Source organism: Gobio gobio, assembly GCF_949357685.1.
Source record: "Gobio gobio genome assembly, chromosome: 8".
NCBI lineage: Eukaryota > Metazoa > Chordata > Actinopteri > Cypriniformes > Gobionidae > Gobio > Gobio gobio.
In genome coordinates, this window is record NC_137114.1 from 10,096,421 (window position 1) to 10,120,562 (window position 24,142).

The 24,142-nt window shown below is 39.3% G+C and overlaps 1 protein-coding gene across 1 annotated transcript; it reads right to left on the reverse strand.

The window, feature by feature from the left end:
• Positions 1-1,421: 1,421 nt before the first annotated feature.
• Positions 1,422-23,275, reverse strand: LOC307130273 (sucrase-isomaltase, intestinal-like; the record flags this gene model as incomplete). The annotated part of the gene is made up of 23 exons (XM_079823245.1): positions 1,422-1,607; positions 1,923-2,084; positions 3,669-3,718; positions 4,076-4,164; positions 5,019-5,143; positions 5,293-5,349; positions 5,507-5,551; positions 8,118-8,160; positions 8,516-8,664; positions 11,459-11,575; positions 13,018-13,052; positions 13,166-13,299; positions 13,397-13,535; positions 15,507-15,597; positions 16,012-16,128; positions 17,468-17,530; positions 18,191-18,310; positions 19,735-19,866; positions 20,020-20,145; positions 20,423-20,535; positions 22,370-22,466; positions 22,967-23,135; positions 23,259-23,275. The coding sequence occupies 23 exons, from the start codon at positions 23,273-23,275 to the stop codon at positions 1,527-1,529; spliced, it is 2,271 nt and encodes a 756-aa protein (XP_079679371.1). The 3' UTR covers positions 1,422-1,526.
• Positions 23,276-24,142: the final 867 nt, after the last annotated feature.

The window sequence follows — 24,142 nt, forward strand, 5'->3', positions numbered from 1 at the left end:
GTAATTAAGTGATGATTGAGCATTAGTGATAAACATCTGATGTTAACAAGCATAATCACTGAAGGACAGAGAAACAACAACTACAACTGACTTCAGCCACAGCCTAATGCCTAGTTCAGACTGCCTGATTTTAGCCCCGATTTTGACTCGCCAACAGGTTTTGCGAAATCGCAGACAAATGCCCGAAATCATAGGCAAATCAGTGCTTGTGCACGTGAGTGACAATCACGCAGTGTGAATTATCAAAGACGCGATCAGAGAGAATCGCAGATGAGTCGCCGGCGGCCGCAAGATATTTGGCATGCTAAATATCTGGACCTGTCGGTGATTCAAACTCCTGCTGTGTGAACTGTTTTCTGACTGAAAAATACATCAGCGATGACCAACAGCCAATGAGAGAGCAAGATACAGGGCAGCGGGAGGTTCAGAGATGAATTATAGACCAGAATATCAGTATTTTAATAGATATATTTACAATTATATCAAACAGAAACAAAGTACAAACCTTTGCTTGATCAGCGGCAACAGTAGGCTGGTACATTGCAAAACTCTCTTTGCAGAACACAATCATTGCTCCCTGTGTCTCTCCAACCATTTCCTCCGCCATAATCTTTTTTCTTTTTCTCCCTTTTGCAGCAAATCAGCGCACAGACAATTTAGACTGCAAGTTTCTGCACTGCAGTCTATATTTTTAATAATAATTCCAGTCTCACGCGAGAACTCCGGTCTGACACGTGATCTCACGTTGTTTCCTTCTCACTTCTCGCGTGTGTTTGCTTGTGAAACATAATTTGTGGACGGGACAGAGCTGTCTGTGATTCTTCCTCTTTTACAGTTATGCAGTGTGAAACCCCCTGTTGCCGATCCATCGGTCAGTGTGAACACAGCAGTGACTGAATGCTGGCCCAGAGAGTCATGCAGTGTGAAAAGAGCAGTGATCCGACGAGTTTGAAAATCGTGCAGTCTGAACTAGGCATGAGAAGACAAAGAATATCTGAAGATCTCAGCAGAGGAGGATTTAACAGCTCCACAAACAGCATTACCAGCTTAACTTTATTTCTGTCAGACGTTTAGAAGCTCTTATATCGAGAATTAACAGAGTTGTGTTTTTTTTTTGTGTTGAAAATTGTTTTCATGGTGATCAGATATGCAGAGAGGGACCATATGTACTCTGAGTAGAGTTAATTTAACTCTGGGGATTTTGCTGTGTAACTTACAGGACTGCTGCTAACATCTTGGTGTAAGATACCATAGCACACCTTCAGGGGTTTAGTGAAGTCCATGCCTCGACGGGTCAGGGCTGTTTTGGCAGCAAAAAGGCGACCAACACAATATTAGGATCATAATGTTATGCCTGATTGGTGTATATGTATTAATTCTCTTATCAATTATACTTTATTAAATGTATTAGTATTAGTTTTGCTGTATCATATTTATTTTGGAAGAAATCATTTAAAATTTCAAATCCAGATGATATCTTTCATAAAAAGCCTGCGATTGCTCTTTCCATAGACTGGTGTCCGAGTCTAAACTGTGTTCCAGCTGATTGTGAAAGGCTTTTCAATGGTGTGAGATTGTGATGTTGCATCAAACTGCAACTCCTGAACCTGAGGGGGAGGACGAGACAGAGTTTGTCAAGCTAACTACACACTCAGCAGTTACTACGCAAATCCTCTTTAAATGAAAAGTTCATCATATACAGCAAATTTTGGCAAAATTAAAAAATAAATAAATAAATAGTTCCATGTAATAATTATTACATTTATTAAATAACTATTAAATATGTTTAAATGACATTTTACTTTTTAAAACACTGTGATATATGAATTTTATTAAATACTACAAATTAATAGTTACTGAATACAAAATAAATGGTTCTGACAGTATGAAGCTGAAGTATATGTTTGCATGAAGCGTCTGACCTCAGCGTTATATGTGAATGGCAGGTTGGCATCAGGCTGGCCAGTTACGCTCATGGTAACACGAGTGATGTGCGCTGTTACACCCCACACCTTCACCAGACCCAGGGTCAACCTGTCGGCCTCAGCCAGACCGTCTGTGGGAACCGCACTGGTCAGAACACCCTATACAACACACAGGACAGCCGTTACACACATATAAACACACAGGACAGACGTTACACACATATAAACACACAGGACAGCCGTTACACACATATAAACACACAGGACAGCCATTACACACATATAAACACACAGTACAGTTGTTACACACATACACTCACCTAAATGATTATTAGGAACACCTGTTCAATTTCTCATTAATGCAATTATCTAATCAACCAATCACATGGCAGTTGCTTCAATGCATTTAGGGGTGTGGTCCTGGTCAAGACAATCTCCTGAACTCCAAACTGAATGTCAGAATGGGAAAGAAAGGTGATTTAAGCAATTTTGAGCATGGCATGGTTGTTGGTGCCAGGCGGGCCGGTCTGAGTATTTCACAATCTGCTCAGTTACTGGGATTTTCACGCACAACCATTTCTAGGGTTTACAAACAATGGTGTGAAAAGGGAAACATCCAGTATGCGGCAGTCCTGTGGGCGAAAATGCCTTGTTGATGCTAGAGGTCAGAGGAGAATGGGCCGACGGATTCAAGCTGATAGAAGAGCAACTTTGACTGAAATAACCATTCGTTACAACCGAGGTATGCAGCAAAGCATTTGTGAAGCCACAACACGCACAACCTTAAGGCGGATGGGCTACAACAGCAGAAGACCCCACCGGGTACCCCTCATCTCCACTACAAATAGGAAAAAGAGGCTACAATTTGCACGAGCTCACCAAAATTGGACCGTTGTAGACTGGAAAAATGTTGCCTGGTCTGATGAGTCTCGATTTCTGTTGAGACATTCAGATGGTAGAGTCAGAATTTGGCGTAAACAGAATGAGAACATGGATCCATCATGCCTTGTTACCACTGTGCAGGCTGGTGGTGGTGGTGTAATGGTGTGGGGGATGTTTTCTTGGCACACTTTAGGCCCCTTAGTGCCTATTGGGGAACGTTAAAATGCCACGGCCTACCTGAGCATTGTTTCTGACCATGTCCATCCCTTTATGACCACCATGTACCCATCCTCTGATGACTACTTCCAGCAGGATAATGCACCATGTCACAAAGCTCCAATCATTTCAAATTGGTGTCTTGAACATGATAAAGAGTTCACTGTACTAAAATGGCCCCCATAGTCACCAGATCTCAACCCAATAGAGCATCTTTGGGTTGTGGTGGAACGGGAGCTTCGTGCCCTGGATGTGCATCCCACAAATCTCCATCAACTGCAAGATGCTATCCTATCAATATGGGCCAACATTTCTAAAGAATGCTTTCAGCACCTTGCTGAATCAATGCCACGTAGAATTAAGGCAGTTCTGAAGGCAAAAAGGGGGTCAAACACAGTATTAGTATGGTGTTCCTAATAATCCTTTAGGTGAGTGTATAAACACACAGGACAAGGGTTACACACATGCACATTTACAATGTGAGCAAACCTGCTATTGCAAATTATAACTGCTGACAGTAAAACATCCAGTTAAATTATAATTATCATGAAAATAATAACACAATGCAAAAACTCATATGACATGCTTCTTGAGATTCACTCACTTAGAACTGACTAGAAAAGAATGAAAAACATATGAACATACCGAAGACGCAGCGAAAGTTGTCAAGAGGAAACGTTTATTCTGAACCGTATCTGTAAGGAGAATGAAGAAAAGAACATTAGAACAGGAAAGGACAAAAAATCTCTGATAAAATTACTCTGATTTTAGAATGATAAAAAATTATATATATATTTATTGTCTGTAGTGCTGATGAGACCTTGCATTTAATGATGTTACCAATAATAGCATTTACTATTAGGAAAAAGTAATAAATCCAACTCAGCTCATCAAAAGTACAAATCTCCAAAAACGAAATATTGTAACTGTTGTAAACTAATACATTTTGACATTTGCATCACAAAAACAGCTATACATATATGGCTTTACTGGCGTGAAAACATTAAATTCCTCACAAATCCCATCCTTACACACATACAAATATAACTTACCAATTCCCTCTCCGTCATCCCAGAACAAGGATCCATGTGCTGAACCTCCATCATCAAGAGCAACAAGAAGACCCAGAGGATTCAGACGACTACAAGTGGAAAAACAACAAACAAAATAGTGAACATTTCATTAGTGTTGACATCAAAGAATAAACATTAACACCTACATTTACGTATTAAAGTGCCCTATTATAATATTTAAAGGCTCCTAATGTTGTTTTGGAGTCTCCTACAACAGGTTTACATGCATCCAAGATCAAAAAACACTTTAATTTTCATCATCAGCTCCTTTCTCACAAGAGTCTGAAACTGATTCAGTCTCTCTAAACCCTGCCTTTCTGAGAGCCTGCTCTGCTCTGATTGGTCAGAAACCAAACACTCATTAGCATATCTGAATCTCAGCACTTGATACACAGTGATACAAACAGTAAGGATGACGTGGGCTTTACCATACCAATCTCATTAAATTGGATTTGCTTTGGCTGCAGAAAACAGCTACTTCTCGACAGCTACAACTACAGTGTTTGAGGGCGGGGCAACGCAGATGCTATTCGGCCAATGAAGAGCATAGGCTGACATTATGCAAATTAGTTCAAAACCTGCATAGGTTCAGCAGGAAGTGAGACTGGAATTACTGACGACTCGTTTCAGTTTAAAATCGCTTCTTTTAGGAGACAAAAACTCAATTTATCTGCAATTTGTACTTTACCATCACAAACAGCTCTATTACAGCACTGCATAAAATTTAATATCTGAAAAGGCATAATAGGGACACTTAAATACTTGGTTATCTTGATAAACAACAATATGAACTCTCAAAGACACAGAATATGGACACAAGAAAATGGACTGTTAATGTTTGTGTAGCAAGAAGTAAAGAAAACCTATGCAACTCTAGAGAAATGTCAGAAGTCTTAATAAAGATGGCAGGCAGCTTCTTGACCTGTAGCGTGTGTTGGTCTCTGCTTTCTGCCAGGGCAGGATGTGTCCTCCTCTCACATGCAGGTTAATTTTCCATAATGGTGTATCCATATCCACAAACTGTCCTCGCACTCCAACAACTTCACCCTGGTGGATAAATCACATACTAGCAGATGAGAGAAGCCATTACAGAGGACAACGTATTGCAGGTTTAGTTTGATTGGAAGCCACTGCATTATGACGACTTTCATTGACATGCTACTAAAATCTTCCTTGCTTGCTAATAAAATGCTCACCGTGTGGTAATCGTACCAGCGGGCGTTTGGCACGTAGCCCTTGATCACAGTAACGCCCTTCACAAAATACAACCAAGGAGAAATTAACAAACAACAACACAAACAACAGAGTGGGTTAGTTCAGGGTTTTGTTAACAAAAACTCAAACGTGATTAATGGAGACTCCGGCTTGTAGTGAGAACACAGTGGAGTTGTGTTTGTGTGCATACAGTACCGGGTCCAGAGCAGGTGTGATCAGAAGAGCGGGACCCCAGAGGAACTGCCCAGCCAGCACAGTCATGTGGGGCCCATATGGGCGTCACCTGGGCTGTCTAACTGGGGCCCAGCCAGTTTTGTCCTCAGTTTCCATGTAGGCCCCACATGGGCTAGCCCAGATGAACTGAACACTGCTCAGTGTGCACACTACAGGCTGTTAAATGTAACTGAATCAGTGTTGGAGTTAATGAGATAATTAAGTGATTAATAGAGTAAAGACTGAATATTACTGAAGACTCCTGATGATAACAAGCAGAATCACTGAAGGACAGAGAAACACAAAAGACTTCAGACACAACTTCACAAAAGCATTATCAGCTTCCCTTTTTACCTATTAGATTGACTTTCTGTTATCTTAGTTTTTATTGATAATTCCCACTGAGCAAAGGTGTACGTTGAAAAGACGTCCACTGAGGAGCCAGAATGAAAGTTTTTATGACGTCTGTTTTTGACGTGTTCTGCACGTCCGATATAGACATTCATGGAACCTCAAGGTTAAAAACTAGTTCAAATTGTGGACATATTTTCCATTTGTAATTGCAAAGCAACTCACAGAGAGTGTGTGTTTGTCCAGAAATCATGAAAATAAAAGAAACTTAGCTCACACCTTTAGACACTTTAGAAAACGTATCATCTGTAATTCACACATCTTTGGATCGTGAGAGAATCGTGGGATTCAATCCAGGATCTTCTTGCTGTGAGGAGACATTGTTTCCCACTGAGACACTGGTGCTGCCCTTAATCACAGACATAAGACACACTTTGACTATTTCTGTCAGACGTCTACAGAAGCTCTTACTGAGAATTAACAGAGGTTTAGATGTTGATGTTTATGTTTCATTTGAAGTCACCATTGTGGTGGGAAGCGTTTGCTTTAGTTGGGCTCTTGGTCCCCGTATTTGTGTTAGCTTTTCTTTGGCTGCTGTAACTGAGTGTGTGAGAAACACAATAGTTGTGGCTGAGAAAGCAAAGATAAAGTGACGTCAGGTGTTGTCAGCTCCTTGTTGATGACTAAATCATCAGAAGTCTAGAATCTGATGTTATGCTTTTGAGTTTTGTGTTCTTGTTTGGCAAATAATGTGTTTATATACTATAACCTTGTGAATCCACTGTATCGGGACTAATAGCAATAAAATAATCACTTATCCTGAAAGATGATAAAAATGCATGTGCACATTGTTTTGAGAAAATATTTCACATAGTCACACGCAGACATCAAGATTTTGCTTATGATTCACAACAACGGTGACAATCATAACAAAAAAACTTCATGCTGCAATGCATGATGGGTAGCTTCAAAGTACAAAACTCATGCTTGATTGTCACCGTTGTTGTGAATCATATGCAAAATCTTGATGTCTGCGTGTGACTATGTGAAATATTTTCTCAAAACAATGTGCACCTGCTGTTTTATCATCTTTCAGGATGAGTGAATTGTTTTTTTGCTATTGGTGTCGATACAGCAGATTCACAAGGTTATAGTATATAAACAAATTATTATTTGCCGAACAAGAACCTAAAACTCAAAAGCACAACATCAGATTCTAGACTTCTGATGATTCAGTCATCAACATGGAGCTGACAACACCTGAAGTCACTTTATCTTTGCTTTCTCAGCCATAAGTATTGTGTTTCACACACAGTTATAACATCCAAAGAAAAGCTAACTCAAGTACAGGGACCAAAAGCCCAACTAAAGCAAACGCTTCCCACCACAATGGTGACTTCAAATTCACCATAAATATCAACATCTAAACCTCTGTTAATTCTCAGTAAGAGCTTCTGTAGACGTCTGACAGAAATAGTCAAAGTGTGTCTTATGTCTGTGATTAAGGGCAGCTCCAGTGTCTCAGTGGGAAACACTGTCTCCTCACAGCAAGAAGATCCTGGATTGAATCCCACGATTCTCTCACGATCCAAAGATGTGTGAATTACAGATGCTAAATTGTCTAAAGTGTCCAAAGGTGTGAGCTAAGTTTCTTTTATTTTCATGATTTCTGGACAAACACACACTGTCTGTGAGTTGCTTTGCAATTACAAATGGGAAATATGTCCACAATGAGCACATTCAAACTAGTTTTTAACCTTGAGGTTCCATGAACGTCTATATCGGACGTGCAGAACACGTCAAAAACAGACGTCATAAAAACTTTCATTCTGGCTCCTCAGTGGACGTCTTTTCAACGTACACCTTTGCTCAGTGGGAATTATCAATAAAAACTAAGATAACAGAAAGTCAATCTAATAGGTAAAAAGGGAAGCTGATAATGCTGTTTGTGAAGTTGTGTCTGAAGTCTTTTGTGTTTTTCTCTGTCCTTCAGTGATTCTGCTTGTTATCATCAGGAGTCTTCAGTAATATTCACTCATTACTCATTAATCACTTAATTATCTCATTAACTCCAACACTGATTCAGTTACATTTAACAGCCTGTAGTGTGCACACTGAGCAGTGTTCAGTTCATCTGGGCTAGCCCATGTGGGGCCTACATGGAAACTGAGGACAAAACTGGCTGGGCCCCAGTTAGACAGCCCAGGTGACGCCCATATGGGCCCCACATGACTGTGCTGGCTGGGTGCCTGTCAATCTTCCATGTGTTTTCATCTGTGACAAACCTGCAATACAGAACATGATCTCATCAATACTGGAGGCAAAGACAGAAGTTTAGAGCATGTTAAACTGAGAATTTGGCCCAAGTTCTGATTTGTCATTCCCATGATGCTTTGGGGGAGATGTAATTGAAACGCAAGAATGAACTAAAAATAGTGTCAGAAAGAAAAGATGGTGTGATGAAGATGGGGTGAAAGAGGGGTGAAGATGAATGAATAAAGGGATAGTGGAAGTGTCATTAATTCCTCTCATTTACTTCTACTGCATGGAAGAAGAGAACTGCATTAGCGTTCTGCTGAACATCTGGCTCATGGTTTTGGGTGATTTTCATGTGTGCCTGAACTCTTGAGAAACACTCACTCGTGCAGCAGGGGTCTAACCACAGTGTTTCCGTGAGCATGAGCTTCGTACATCAGTGTGTACAAATATGGCAGGAGGGTGTAGCGAATATTCAGCACATCACGAGACACAGCAGCAAACTCCGCTCCCCAGGCCACGGGATCCTGCCTCTGTGAAAGATCACAGAAACTCATCAGATCATAATCATTCAGCACTTCTGAAGAAAACGTGAAGGGATTCTCACCCGAGCTTCATCAGCACAGTGATGAAGGATCTAAAAAAAACTATTTTTAGATCCAAAAAATGTTATAATGTGATGAAAACCATGAGAGCTTTTAAAAGATTAAAGATCTCTGACAGTACATTCATTCTAACATCTTACCTACACTCTCAGACAAAAAGGTACAGTGGAGGTACAATTTTGTTCCTTGGGGAACAAAACGTATAACTGTACCTTTAAAGGTACACAATTGGTCCTTATGGTACCATTACCCCTACAATTAACCATTAGCAGGCAAGTTCGGTCCAAGTGAGTCGCTGTCCTGCAGAGTTTGGCTCCAACCCTGAAAGACGTCTATAGAAGCTCTTATTGAGAATTAACAGCGGTTTAGATGTTGGTTTTATTAAAAATATTTGGTGATACAGTGTTTCCTTTAGTTGGCCAGTTTGAATCTTGGCTTTTTATGTGAGTTTGTGGTTTTTGTTACAGTGTTAACAAAACACATAATCTATTCAACTCAAAAAAAGCCATAAACAAAAATTATCATGAAGAAAAATGTTTGGCTAAACTCATCACTGACTAAAACTGTTACTAAATAATATTCACCAACAATATTTTCTTGCCAGAGATCAGACATTCTGAACTCTGATTTTTAAATACATTCTAGATGAAAAAAAGTTTAGACGCACACAAATATCAAGAATCAGCATATGAATCTCAACAATGGTGACATACTAAATGCTTTAATGCACGCTGGGAGCCATGGGTTTTATACTGTGGTGGCTTAGTAGGGTTGGAGCTAAACTCTGCAGGACTTCAGGGCCCGTATTTATCAAGCTTCTTAAAGTGCCATTTTAGTCTTAAGTGCTGAGAATTTTGTTACTTTGAAACTTAAGTATAAAAGCAAGTTATCAAATTTCTTAAAGCTTAAACGGTATTGTTTGGACGGAGCAGGCATCATCTTTGTCATTGCTAGATATTGTTGGGCTGAACTTGCCTTTTATAACATTATGCTGTTCAACTAATTCAGCAAGCAGTAGCGCTTCTTCCTCCCGCCAGTTCGGTTTTCTTTTGGAATCCATGGTGGCAGATTATATAAAAAAATCTAGGCCATATATAGTCAGGTCAGTTAACAGCACACCAGTTTAAAAAATGTAATTAAAAATTATGGTGGAAAACATCTTTCATTTTAAATGTCTATATTATAATGTATTGTCTTGAAAATTCTTTATTGTCAAATGTGTGTTGAATGTATACTCCTCTTAGGAATTTCACCATTCAATGTCAGTCAGTCTTAGAGTTGATTTACGACACTTTGCTGTGCCACAAACGGGATTTTGGATGATGTCATAGGCATGAACCAATCACTGAATAGATGTCCTTATTTAAGAATATTCTCAGATAAATTCACATTGAATGGTGGAATTAAGTAGCCTAGAAATCTAGACGCACCCTAGCGGCAGAAAATATATTTTGCCACGAGTGTAGTCTAGCAACTCTCGGTAGACCTGAGAGCTGGAAAAACCAAACTCTGGTCAGGCCAATCACAGCGTGTGTAGAGTCGGTGGGCAGGCTTAACATAATGATGGCACATCACGGCAGAGTTGCAGAGGTTCCGCGTGCTACTCGTAAACAAAGAAGCTGACAAACAGCGGTCTTTTGAATCGGCTTTGGCCGCGACTCGCGACTCTGGAAGACTTGGAGTTAAGCTTTTCTCTGAGAAAAGAACAAAGAACGGCACAAGTCATTCTTAAGAAAAGAAGATATGTTCGAAGTTTTGCCTACCGGATACGGCGAAAGTCTATCAACTAATGTTGGTTAGCTCGGCTTCACCTTCTTCTTTGCTCTGGTTGGTTAGCGCCCATGGCGCTATCCAATTACATGCAGAGCGAATTTGAAAGACAACCGTTTATCCCACCCATCGGATTGAGCTCTGTCAATGGTGAGTTTCCAGACCCAACATCTTGATGTGGGTCTGGCTTGTCAGGCTAGGAATTAAGGGGAGTTGGCATTCAACACACAATAAAGAATTTTCAAGAGAATACATTATGATATTCACATTAGAAATGAAAGATAAACACTTTTTCCCCCATGTCTTACAAATTACAATTTTTATACCAGTGTGCTGTTAACTCACCTGCCTATATATAGGCTAGATTTTATTATATAATCCAAAAGAATACCGAATTGGTGGGAGGAAGAAGCGCTACTTTTAACCAGCACTGAAAAAGATGATGCTTGCTCAGTCCAAACCGCTCGTCGTCAAATATTTCAAAAACATTTTTCCTTCCTCTCCTGAAAGATTTGCGCATGTCTCTGTCACCTCAGTGCCATCACAAGCCCCTACTGGCAACTCCTTACCACTTGAGAGACCTCTCGAGCTGTCTTAAATAACTGGGAGAGTAAGAGTGAGTCTTAGCTTTAAGAAATTTGATAACTTGCTTTTATACTTAAGTTTAAAAGCAGGAGTAAATTTCATGAATTCTCAGCACTTAAGACTAAAATGGCACTTTGAGAAGCTTGATAAATACGGGCCCAGCTCTCTAGGACCAAACTTGCCTACCCCTGACTTAAGAGGTACAAAAATGTACCCTTAAGGGTACCAACCCAGTGAAGGCCACAAGTACCTTAAAAGGTACAATTTTGAGAGTGTATAGGCTTAGAATAAGATAATCAAGTGTTGGCGTCACACTGGTCCAGAAATCCTCAATCTGCCCATAAACAAGTGCTGTATGTGTTCTTACTGGCATGTTTATGGTGTTGTGGTTTCTGGAGAACGGGTAGAAAGCTCCGAGCTGCATCCAACGCAGGCACATCTCATATTCAGCAGGGTTAAAGAAGCCACAGATATCAGCGCCGGTCTGGAACGCAAGTGGAAAGAGAAACACAAATACACAGTAAATTCCCCGGTGTTGAATTAACACCGCTCGGTGTTCATATGGGAACCACCAGCAGGGTGTTAAAGTAACACTGAAGCAGTGTTACGAATCACTGACGGAAAGAGAAACACAAGAACTACAACTGACTTCAGCCACATTAAATCAATATAAAATAAGATGTAATGTCTTATTTTATCTTCAATTGATTTAATGTGGCTGAAGTCAGTTGTAGTTCTTGTGTTTCTCTTTCCGTCAGTGATTCTGCTCATTATCATCAGGTGTCTTCAATAATCAAAAAATCATCACTCAATTAATCACTTTAGTATCTTATTAACTCTTATGCTGCGTTCACACCAAACGCGAATTGAGCATTCACGCATTTGTGCATTCACGCGTTTGAAGCGAATTCGCGTCTGACGCCCGAGTTGAAAAATTTGAACTTTGGCGTCAATTCGCGCCGCGTCAACCAATCAGGAGCCTGCTTGCTGCTGTCACGTGGTAAAGTGACGTGTATGAGAAACCCTGCATAAATTAAAAATAGTACTATTGTGTCACAAAATGTAGTTTTAATACTTTTTCAGGTGGATGTAGTTGTTTAAAGGTCAAATCTGTGGTTTATTTATAAAGAGAGCGCCTATTTAAAAAAAAATAATCTTGTGTTTTTGGAGTTGTGAGATCCAGGCAATCACCCGGCAATCACTGCTCATAACCCCGGCGAAGGCAGCCTTTCCTCGGCCAGTCCTTCTGCCGTCTGACGCTGGCTCTGATGTCCTGTAGTGGTTCGTTTTGTGTAGATCTAACAGCCGAGCTTTGCTCTCATGAATCTATAATTTGTTGTCTGCCAAATCGTTTTGACTGAGGGCAAAGAGAAGTTTCATAACGTTATATTTTAAGGATATTTAAATATACATGCAGTGAAGATAATGTAGGAGTTGCCTGGACCACATTTGTGTGGCTATTAATGTTCAATATATATTTTTAATGAAAATGAAAAGAGGCAGAGTGGTGTTTTATGACATATTTCTCCTGGAGTGCCTTGAACGCGCGTCAATTTCGCTTCCAGCGCTCGATTTCTACGCGCGTCCAATTCTCTGCGGACGCGCGAATGCATTCAAAGTGTTCGCGCGTGAAACTACACGCGGTAGACGCGATTTTGACGCTCAATTCGCGTTTGGTGTGAACGCAGCATAACACTGCTTCAGTGTTACTTTAACACCCTGCTGGTGGTTCCCATATGAACACCGAGCGGTGTTAATTCAACACCGGGGAATTTACTGTGTATAGATCTCAAATTCATTCATTAATAAACTCTGGACTCTGGAGTCAGTGTAATGGCTGCATGCTCATGTATCACACCCAACTGAACTAAAACATTATTTGATAAAGCACAAATTAAGAATCAATAGGTCGAGAGAGGCACTTACGTAAGGGATACCAAATATGCTGAACTCCATCATGCCTGAGAGATAGAAAGAGGGAGAGGGAGTTTGGTTTTGATGTATACATATACTCAGTTTATACACTGAAATGTAGATACCAAGAAGCATCAAATAATAAGCAGCATCATCACACCAATGATGGACTTCAGAAGCTGGTCCCAGCGAGAGTAGTTATCTCCCAGCCAATGTCCTGCCCAGCGACCACTAGACGGGTATGTTGAACGGGTAATAACCACACCTCTCTTTCCAGTGGTACTAAGCAGAGCACTGTGAAATACACATAAACACACACAGCAATTAAAACTTGTTCCAGAACAACCAAGAAATAAATATAGTATTGAATATGGAGGAACAGAAAACTCACTCATAAGTGGGTTTTGTGTGAGACCAACCGTACAAGTTGTGGACATCATAATGCTTGACGCGTGTGCCATCAGCGAGGATCTGCTCGCTGTTCATGCACATAGTCTTGTGGTTCAGACCTCTGTGCATGGACTCCAGTGCTGGAAAAAGATCACAAATAGGCAGATTCATGTTGGGTATTTACAGGTGTAAATGTTTAGGCTGCCCCGTTAATAGTCCACTAAATGTTAGTTGAGAAGAGGCTTAATATTTTATCCGTTGGTTAATTGCAGAAAATGTACCTCCCTTGTGGTAATTACAGTATCTCAGGCAGGAAATCTAAACCTTCACCTATCATCCATCAACCTCAAATATGGCTTACCATTTGAAACATGTAAGTAGCAACTTTACATAACTCTAACATTAACCTAGATAAATGTGCGCTATTATTAGGCACATATCCAAGTGATTGTACAGAGTGTGGAAGCTAAAGTATTAGCTCGCTTTACTGCACAACATGGAAGGGACAGCGCTATCATTTGTGTTTATAATTTTTTTCCTGATAACAGCAGAAACAACTCAAAATTTTTGGTCATTCAGATAAGAGTAATACACCATTCAAAACTGTTTTATTTGTGTAAACTCACAATAACAAGATGTTGTACCTTGTAAAATAAAGAAAACAAACAAACAAACCGTCTCAGTCTCTGTGAACTTCTTTTTGGAGTGCGTCACAAAAATGAACCAAAACTCATACTCATACTTTATACTTACCTCACAGGCATGATACATATCAATTTAATGCTCAAAATGTCTACTTTTAAATGAACCAATTCAAATAAAAAACAAATACGCTGCTTATGTAATCCGTATGAAAGGTGCATTTCTCTGTAAAGGCGCAGGAGATGAAGAGTCAGCATCATCTACTTTATCTTTGCAGCTGACACTGACTCAGAAAACACTAGTTTATTAATAAATAATTCAAATATCTGGAAAAGACTATGGCCCAATCCCAATTCTACTTTATACCCCTTCGCCTTCCCCTACCCCTACACCTACCTGTTCCCCTTGCCCCTTGAAACAGAGTGCCAAGGAGTAGGGGTGAAAATATTCCCCTAAGAAATGGGACACCACTACTGTACCATTACACGTCATCATACCCCGTTTCTTTTATTATAAAATCCTGTGACATTTAACCAGTATGAACAGCAATGAAGTGCGTAGGCTATATCTAACAGAAATCAGGCGCGAGCACGTTTAACAAATTACTCACTCCCATCAGAGTTTTGCGCTGTATTTGGACTTAATAAAATGGCGCTCGTTTTCAGTTCAAAAACATATGAGCCAGAGTTTCCTAAGATGATACAGAATGATACAGAACATACAAGACTAGTGAAGCCGCTTTTCCATTGGACCAAACTGTTCTCTTTGTTTATTAACCGTTCCATTCCGTGCTGATCCGAGCCGGCCGGTACGGATATGGTTTCGTTATCCACTGTGGTGCTGCGATAATGTTCATACGTTATACGTCAAGTCAGTCGTTGCCTTGGTAACGCGAGAGTTTACAGACGATATGTAAATATCGTTATGAAGGATGACCAGATATATATTTTTTTACTATTATTAATATGTGTTCAAATCACCCAAATAGTGAGTTTAGCAAGCTACGGAGAAACGGCAGCCAGGCGACACGCAAGTGATCGATCCCGAGTGGCAACACACACACATTCTAGCAGCACGGTAGCCGGTGGAGGGAAACTTCTCATACCCCTTCGTTCGAAGTGTGGTCCTGAAAAATCTTCGTTTGAAGGGCTATCTGGCCCTTCCCCTTACCCCTACCACTCCAGCCAAAAAAGAATCGAGACACCCCTACCCCTTCACGTGAACGCGCAAAACGAAGGGGTAGGGGAAAGAGAAGGGCTAAGGGGTAGAAATGGGATTGGGCCTAAATATTAAAGGCTCGTTATGGTTTAGTTCGTATTTAAGTTAGAATAAACATGCGATTAGTCGACTCATGGCTTAACTGAATGACTACTAATCAGCTAGAAATATCTTTAGTCAGAGGCAGATCATGGCGTAGTAAAATCTATGTAGCCATATATACATACCAGGATGCGCTCATAAGAACTTACGGGGCATGTATGGAGGATTTTCCAGAGATTGATCCCCTAGACACTTCTCTCCAGTGGTGCCATGCACAAAACTGGCTGGCTCGTTCATGTCCTTCAGAAAGCAAAACACAATGACAGTGTTATCATACAATGAATCCAAAGGAGAAAACAGTGGTGATATGCAAATGAGCTATAAATGGGCGTGGCTATGCTAAACTTTCACTTGTTCTTGCAAAGCTCCACTTGACTTTGTCAAGTTAGATGTATTCCTGAATCAACATCCTTCGATTTTTTTCATTTTTTCATTAGCATTCTTATGACTCAATTGTTTTCCTCAATTTTAGAGGCATTTAATTGTTACGGTTAAAGTTAGATTAGTTGTTTTAAGAGAAACAATGGCGTGTAATGGCACAGATGTCCTCAAAGAATATCTCATACAATTTTATTTCATGAATTGCTTTACTTCAATTCAGTCCAACATGAAAAATGACAACAACAAAAAACAAAAACAAAACAAAGCACTTACAATCCAAAGTCCGTCAAACTTCATGACGTTGTTGTAATAGTCTTTAATCTGCTTTCCCCACCACTCTGCTGTACTGGTCTTGAAGAAATCAGGGAATGCCACAAAAGCTCGGAATAACTGAAAGAAATTGGGTTGGGTTGGACACACTCAAAAAAAATATCTTGTTGGTCTAACTTAATACAATTATGACACCTATTTCCACACAGTTGAACTGATTTATTTGAACTTCAACTGGGTTAATTGCACTGATGAGTAAAATTCATCCAATTGGCTTTATGCACAGCTGCATTACTTCCTGAACTTCAGCCAGCTCCTTTGTTTCCTGTCTGCCATTATTGGACAATCTGATTAATCCAGGTGTGCCTGACCTCTGTAGTCACCACAACAATAATCAGACACACCTGGATTAATCAGTTTGTCCAATAATGGCAGACAGGAAACAAAGGAGCTGGCTGAAGTTCAGGAAGTAATGCAGCTGTGCATAAAGCCAATTGAAGATCACACCAGTTTCTTTTGACATATTCTGTGAATGTTTCCTGAACATAATTCACTCTTGTTGAGCCAACTAGTGCGGTTGCTGTTCAGACTGATGCCTTTGTGAAGAGTTGCGAGTTTTCTGTTTTTTGTAAGAAAATGGAAAGACCTGTTAGAGTTTAAGTGTTTAATGTTTAGTTATTTTGAACATTGACAATAGTATATATACTTACAGGTGTATATATATATTGGTTACCATTGTGGTGAAGAGTTGAGCTTGTGGTTAGGTTGTGGGTAGCTGTTGTGCACACATACATGTTCAATGGTCACTGTGCTGCTCATGCATGTTGGGTCTGTTTACATCAGTGCGCTCCTCTTTGACTCCTCTTTGTTGTTCATTTTAAACGGTTGATGGATAAAGTATTCTTAAAATGCTTTCTAAAAATCAGAATAATTCGTAATACATAATTATTCATGGAATTTTGAAGTGTCGTCCGCTGAACTGCTGTTGAAGATTTGCTGCGTTACACTGCTGGGCTCAGTCAATGGCGAAAAGGCTTTCAAGCAGGAGAAATCAGCAAAGAGGTGAATCATCGCTGAAGGAGAATAAATCTGATTTCTATGGCGAAATGGGCCGCTTTTATAGCCAGTAGCTTCGCCCAGTTCGGCGGGCTCAGCTCGCTGGTGGTGGGACGCTGCCTGGTTGGTTTGCGCAGTTACGCTGCCTCGCCATAGGTTCGTGCAGTTCCCGCAGCCCAGCCAATCAGCATGCTCATAGCTATGCACTATGTTGGCTATGCAGCTGCACTGAGTTTTAAAATAAAGGCTTCAGTATTTTCGAGAAAAGGAGTTTAGACGCAATACGAGAGAACTGTTTTCAAAAGTGAAGCCCGGTTCTTTGATTATAGAGAGATGGAAAGAGAAAGAAAGTGATATATCGAGAAAGATAATAAAACAGAAGAAGAGAGAGAGGGGCAGATACCTTTACTTGAGTATCCCAGTCCAAAGAATTGTCCACAGTTACATTGGGATAATCAGGCCACACCTGTGACAAACAGAAACAACAGCTAAAATCAGCGTTTCAGGATCATTCCTGCTTTCAGTACATGTCCACGTCATACTGTATATGTCTGAAAACATCAAATGAACAGGTTCTCTAATCAAAATGCTCTAAACTAATCATAAAATCACTTCAACTAATGTGAAATTTCAGATGAAATGTTCCACCTTAACCTTAAGTAACTCTGAATTCTGAATTCTTCCACTGAAGTATGGGTTGATTAATTCCAATTTGGGACATTCTCTAGGATGCACAAACAGCAGTAAGCATTAGCAATGGATTTGATTAATTCGGTTTTTCAATGTTTTGTGGCATCATTTGGTTTGTTTTACTATAAAACATGCATCATGTTTGAGAAAATTATGGATATTGGTATGATAATATAATAATAATTTACAAACTCAGTTTTTATGTAAACTAACTGTCAATCCCTCGTTGAGCAATGGCTAGCTTTCTTTATTTCCATCCTATCAGGCATTTCCTGTTGCGTAGATAATCATATTATACTTAAATTAAAACACAAGCAAACCAATGTTGAAAAAATACAGAGTTCAAGGTACCGCAGTACATGAAGAACACCAAACAGAGAACAAAACTATTGACTCATTATACATCAATATATGTTCCTCTTTGCGTCTGTCATACCTTTCCCCACACAATGTCATCGCTGAGCTCACGAGGCCATTTGATGAAAACATCTTGATCAATCCCAGTATCAAATGCAGGGTAGGAGCCTTTAGTCTCATTGGCCGCTATAGCCGGATCCTGAAGCGCACAAACAAATAAAGCATGTAGTTATTCTACAGAACACATTTCACTGCATTTTTCTGGCCATACTGATTTCAGACTACATACATTTACCCAGCAGGGTAAAAAAAAATCTTACTGTTGCAAAAAAGGGTCAAATGTGTGGCAGCACATTAAATATCTGAAGATCTCACCAGAGGAGAACAAACAGCAACTCCATAAACAGCATTACCAGCTTCACACAGTACTAAGGTTTTGTTGTTGATGTTGACAGTTTAGTTTGACAGCACCATTATGATGACTGGTGTTTACTTTAGTTAGGTAGTTTGACTTGACTTTTTAACATTAGTTTTTCTTTGGCTGCTGCAACTTTGTTTGTTATAGCAAGAAATGCAAGAGAAAATGTGATCAGATGATATTGTCTTACTTGATGATAAAAATGTTATAATTATATAGTGGTTTATTTCACTGATGCCACCCAGAATCTAATCTTTTGATTCATGATCATTTTGAACTATTAATTATAGCAAGACTGTAATGCTGCATTGTCTACTGAACATTTTGATCTCCACCATCTATAAGACTCACTCAGAGATCAATAATCAGCATATGAATCTCAACAATGGTGACGTGCTTAATGCCACAGTGCATTCTGGGAGCTGTAGACTAGTTATGTATAATGCACCCAGAATGCATTGCAGCATGAAGCATGTCACCGTTATTGAGATTCATATTCTGATTCTTTAATATCTGTGTGTATCATTAAGGTGCACAGTCCCTCAGATTCGTACATTGCTGGTTAATCACAGGACTATTACAATCATCAATGAGAAATTAATAACATGATATCTAAACAAAAAATAGACTTTGAATAAAATAAGTGAATCAAACACTACATAATGATCATATCTGTATGATGATTATATCTTCACCATCATCAAGTAGCTGACATGATCTAAACAAAACTTATCTTGCAATTTTTGCCATAACAAACATAGTTACAGCAATAAGAGTAAGACTATTGTTAAAAGATCATGTCAAACTGCCCAACTAAAGCAAACACGGATCACCATAATGGTGATGTCAACAAAACATTAACATCTAAACCTCTGTTAATTTGCAATAAGAACTTCTGTAGATGCCTGGATCTGTAGATGACAGAAATTTGTTTATTCCAACCAAAAATCAGCATCTGCCCAACCATGGAGCTTGACGTCAAACAAACGTTGGATTTAGACGTCAAACCAATTTTCATTTTCAACCAAAATCCAACGTCTGACTGAAGTTGGATTAGTTGGAGTCAAACATCTTCCTGACGTCACATTGACATACTGTGCCTGCTGGGTATATTTATGAGCTCTGTTCTCATTACAACATCCTTTACCATTTTACCAAAATGGAAGAAACTTAGTTTTTCCGAGTAATTGAGAAATTGCTGGTACCAAAATGAAGATGAAACGCATCCCCTCTGCCCTCATGCTGTCCACCAGAGTAGGCAGTCCCTTGAAGTTCACTTTGTCCAACGTAAAGTCCATCTGCCTCTCCATGTATTCAATGTCTGAATACTGAACATCCTTTGAGGGATCAAATGTCAAATATTATGATCATTAAACTTAATGACCAATGCAAGTTCTGAAAGTCGGTCAGAGTTACATCACTGTTTGTTGTTGCGTTCAGGGGGAGACTGAAAGTCACACATGCATACACAAAAAGATGAGATCACTTACATAAGGAATTTTAGCAGCTTTCATGTCATTGTAAAGATCTGCGATTTCCGCATCATTGGCGTAGCCGTAGCGACAAAGCTGGAATCCAAGCGACCAATAGGCTGGAAGAACCGGACGGCCGATCATCTGTCAATTTTTTTTACATTTTATAAAAATACATTTTAGAACAGAAATATTCAAGTGGCTTAAGAGAATTGAATGGCCCCTTCTGTCTATGTGACATGAATATTTATGTATTTAATTTATACAATGTTATTCCAATGTCTCACACACACACACACACACACACACATACACACACACACACACACACACACACACACACACACACACACACACACACACACACACACACACACACACACACACACACACACACACACACACACACACACACACACACCTCAGTGTATTGCTGAACCACAGCTTCTGGAGTGGGTCCCATCACCATGTAGAAGTCCAAGATCCCTCCAATGGTGCGGTAGGTCAGAGCTGGAGTCGGCAGGAAGGTCACATCTAAGAGCAGAATAAGAAAAGGAGGACATCTTCCCTGTGACTCAATGTGTGGCCTCAGCTCATAGAGAGAGATATTAAGCATTTGTGAATTACCCGAGTCTGTGTGACTCTCAACAGTTTTCGGCAGCAGTGTCTGTAAATGTATCAGTTTATCTGCTTTAAGAACAGCAGCGTTATTACCTCCCTAATGAGAAATGTCTTGTAGCTTTTAAGTTCTTAAACTATTTTACTAATAAAATCATCAGAGCAGCACTGACAACACGATTCTGTGCGAGTGTGTGTCTGTACTGTACGTGTGTGTGTGTGTTTGAGTGGGAGAGGTTTCCGTTTGAGTGGGAGAGGTTTTATGTGGTTTCCGTACATTATAAAATTTAAAATTTGTGGCAGAAACATGAAAATAATGTTGTTTTATCCTATTGTTTACTATATTTATTTGCTTGGTCAGTGTCGGTTTTGGTTCTCTTGCTCTTGTCGGCTGTAAGGACCTTTGAAATAACTAAAATCATTTGGCGAAGTGATATGGAACTGTAATGTGGTCAAGACCTGCCTGGAACTACTACAGCAGTGCGTTTCCCTGAAAATAACTGATTTTTATTTATAATATTTATTACTATCTTTATGACAATATGGCAATGAGAGTGGGACATAGAAACCCAGCAGGCACGTCAATGTGACATCATGAAAGACATTGGACTTCAACTAATCCAACGTCAGTCAGACGTCATATTTTGGTTGAAAATGAAAATCGGGTTGATGTCTAAACCCAACGTTTGTTTGACATCAAGCTCCAACGTCAGACAGACATTTAATTTTGGTTGGAATAAGCACTGCAAATCTCAATCGCATTAAACAACTCCACAAACAGCTTTACGAGCTTCACACATTACTAACCAGATTGACTTTATTTCTGTTAGACGACTATAGAAGCTCTTATTGAGAATTAACAGAGGTTTAGATGTTGATGTTTTATTGAAACAGTTTAGTTTGATGTCACCATTATGGTGATCAGTGTTTACTTTAGTTGGGTAGTTTGACCTGACTTTTTAGCATTAGTTTTTCTTTAACTGTTGTAACTGTGTTTATTATGGCAAGAAACATTTTTATCAGATGATATTGTCTTACTTGACAATATTTGGGTGTTAGTTCCAACCAAAAATCAACATCTGCCCAATTTTGGAGCTTGGTGTTAAACAAACTGACTGACATTGGCTTATTTGGAGTCCAATGTCTTCCTGACGTCACATTGACATTCTGTGCCTGGGAGTGCACATGCTTAATTTGCTCATATCATTTTTTATTATATATTTTTTTTTTATAGGCTTAACATTCTAGCCTTTACTTAAAGGGATGGTTCACCCAAAAATAAAAAATAAACATTTTTGGGTGAACTATCCCTTTAAGCAAAATATAATTTATTATATATTTCTTAAAAACTCATTAGTATGCACACATCCAAATTTAGTCTAATAAAATGCTAAAAAGAATGTGAACCATCTCCCTAAATTATAGATAACATATAATAGAAAACTCCAGAAAATAAATACAATAAATTAAAAATGAATTATATAAATAATAGACTTTTTATTAATTAAAATAAACAATAATTTTCTTTTCTAACCACTAACCTTAGTTGTGAAATAATAGGCTTTTGTTTATTAATTAAGTGTCTGCATTGCTTTTGTCCATGAACAAGCTGCCAACTAGACCAGTTTAAACCAGCAAACCATCTTAGGCTGGTTTAAGAAATATTTAGGTTGGTCTTAGAGTATTCAGCACAGGTTGTGGCTGGTGGGTCCGAGTGAGACACACGTGTGTGGTGTGTGGTTGGACTCACCCATGGCATTGCTGTTGAGCAGGAGGACGCCGTGAGCGTTTCCTGATTTCTCCAGACCCATGTAGAAGGGATGGACTCCATAACTGTTCAATTTAAACTACAGATGGGTAGAAAGAGGTCAGAGTTTAGATTTTGTGATAGGATTTCAGTTGTCCTCAGTGTTTAACACACAATTAAATGTTAATGAGAGATTTTTATTTGGCTTAAAGGCAAGAAACCTGCAAATTCAATTTCTCTGTTTAAATTAGCCTCATTACATCTCTCTCTCTCTTTCTCTCTCTCTCTCTCTCTCTCTCTCTCTCTCTCTCTCTTATTTCATGTAGCTCTCCTTTTACTTCTCTTTCTTTGGGCATTGTCATGAAGTGAGTCAAGTCAAGTCAAGTAAAAAAAAAACAGATATAACTGATAAAGTCAAAATGTAACCAAAATGTAATGGCCCTGAAATAAGCTTCATTTATAATTTCATCAAAGGTCACAGTGATTCCTGCTCTGATTGGTCCAACCTGACACTAGTGTCGGCTGTATTGTGATCTGATGTGAAGTGCAGATGACATTATATCACACTTTTAAAACATCAGCACTAGTTCTGACACTCACCCCTGGAGGCTGGTCTTTGGCAAACAGGCCGTAAGTGTGATAGTTGAGGTCATGATTGTAGCTGGGGTGCTCGGTTTCACCAAAACCATAGACATAGTTTGAGGGGAGGAGTGTGGAGATCTGAAGGAGCTGATCGGAGAATGTGAGCCCTGGCACGGCAGAGTCCCATCTAAAGAAAAACAGATTTAACCAAACATTGAGAACACCTTTCTTCAAGCAGGCAAACAGGGCTTTTATAAAAAAAAAAATATTTTTTCTTTAACTCTGAGAAAACCCTAAAAGTGCACCATACCCAGCCAGCAGAGCCATGTGGGGCCCAAATGGGTTTGACCTGGGCTATCTAACTGGGACCCAGCCAGTTTTGCACCCAGTTTCCATGTAGGCCCCACATGGATTTGCCCAGATGAAATGAACACTGCTTAGTGTGCACATTACAGGCTGTTTAATGTAACACTTAATCAGTGTTGGAGGTAATGAGATAATTAAGTGATTGAATAATGATTTTGTATTAGTGAAGAACACCTGCTGTTAACAAGCATTATCACTGAAGGAAAGAGAACTTTATACGGGTAGTATGTTATTAATTCGGTTTTATTGTTATGATTCTACAGCAAGAGAATAATAGAATTTAATCAGAACATCAAACGATTAATAACACACCATTTACATATTTTGGGCTCCTATGAGTTTTACTCGCACACAGACATCAAGAATCAGCATATGAATCTCAACAATGGTGACATGCTTCAATGGTGCAATGCATTCTGGGAGCCATGGATAAGTTTCGTATGATGCACTCAGAATGCATTGCACCATTGAAGCATGTCACCATTGTTCAGATTCATATGCTGATTCTTGATGTCTGTGTGCGAGTAAAACTCACAGGAGCCCAAAATATATAAATGGTGTGTTATTAATCATTTGATGTTCTGATTAAATTCTACTATTTTCTTGCTGTAGAATCATAACAATAAAACCAAATTAATAACATACCACCTGTATGAACCTCCCACATAATATCAATGAGTTAAGCCAATATATGATGATTATATTCTTATCATCAATCAGCTTACAGCATCTGATTATATTTTCTCTTGCTGTTCTCGTCATAACAAACAGACACAGCTGTCAAGAGAAAAACTAATGTTAAAAAGTCATGAGCCTGACTAAAGCACA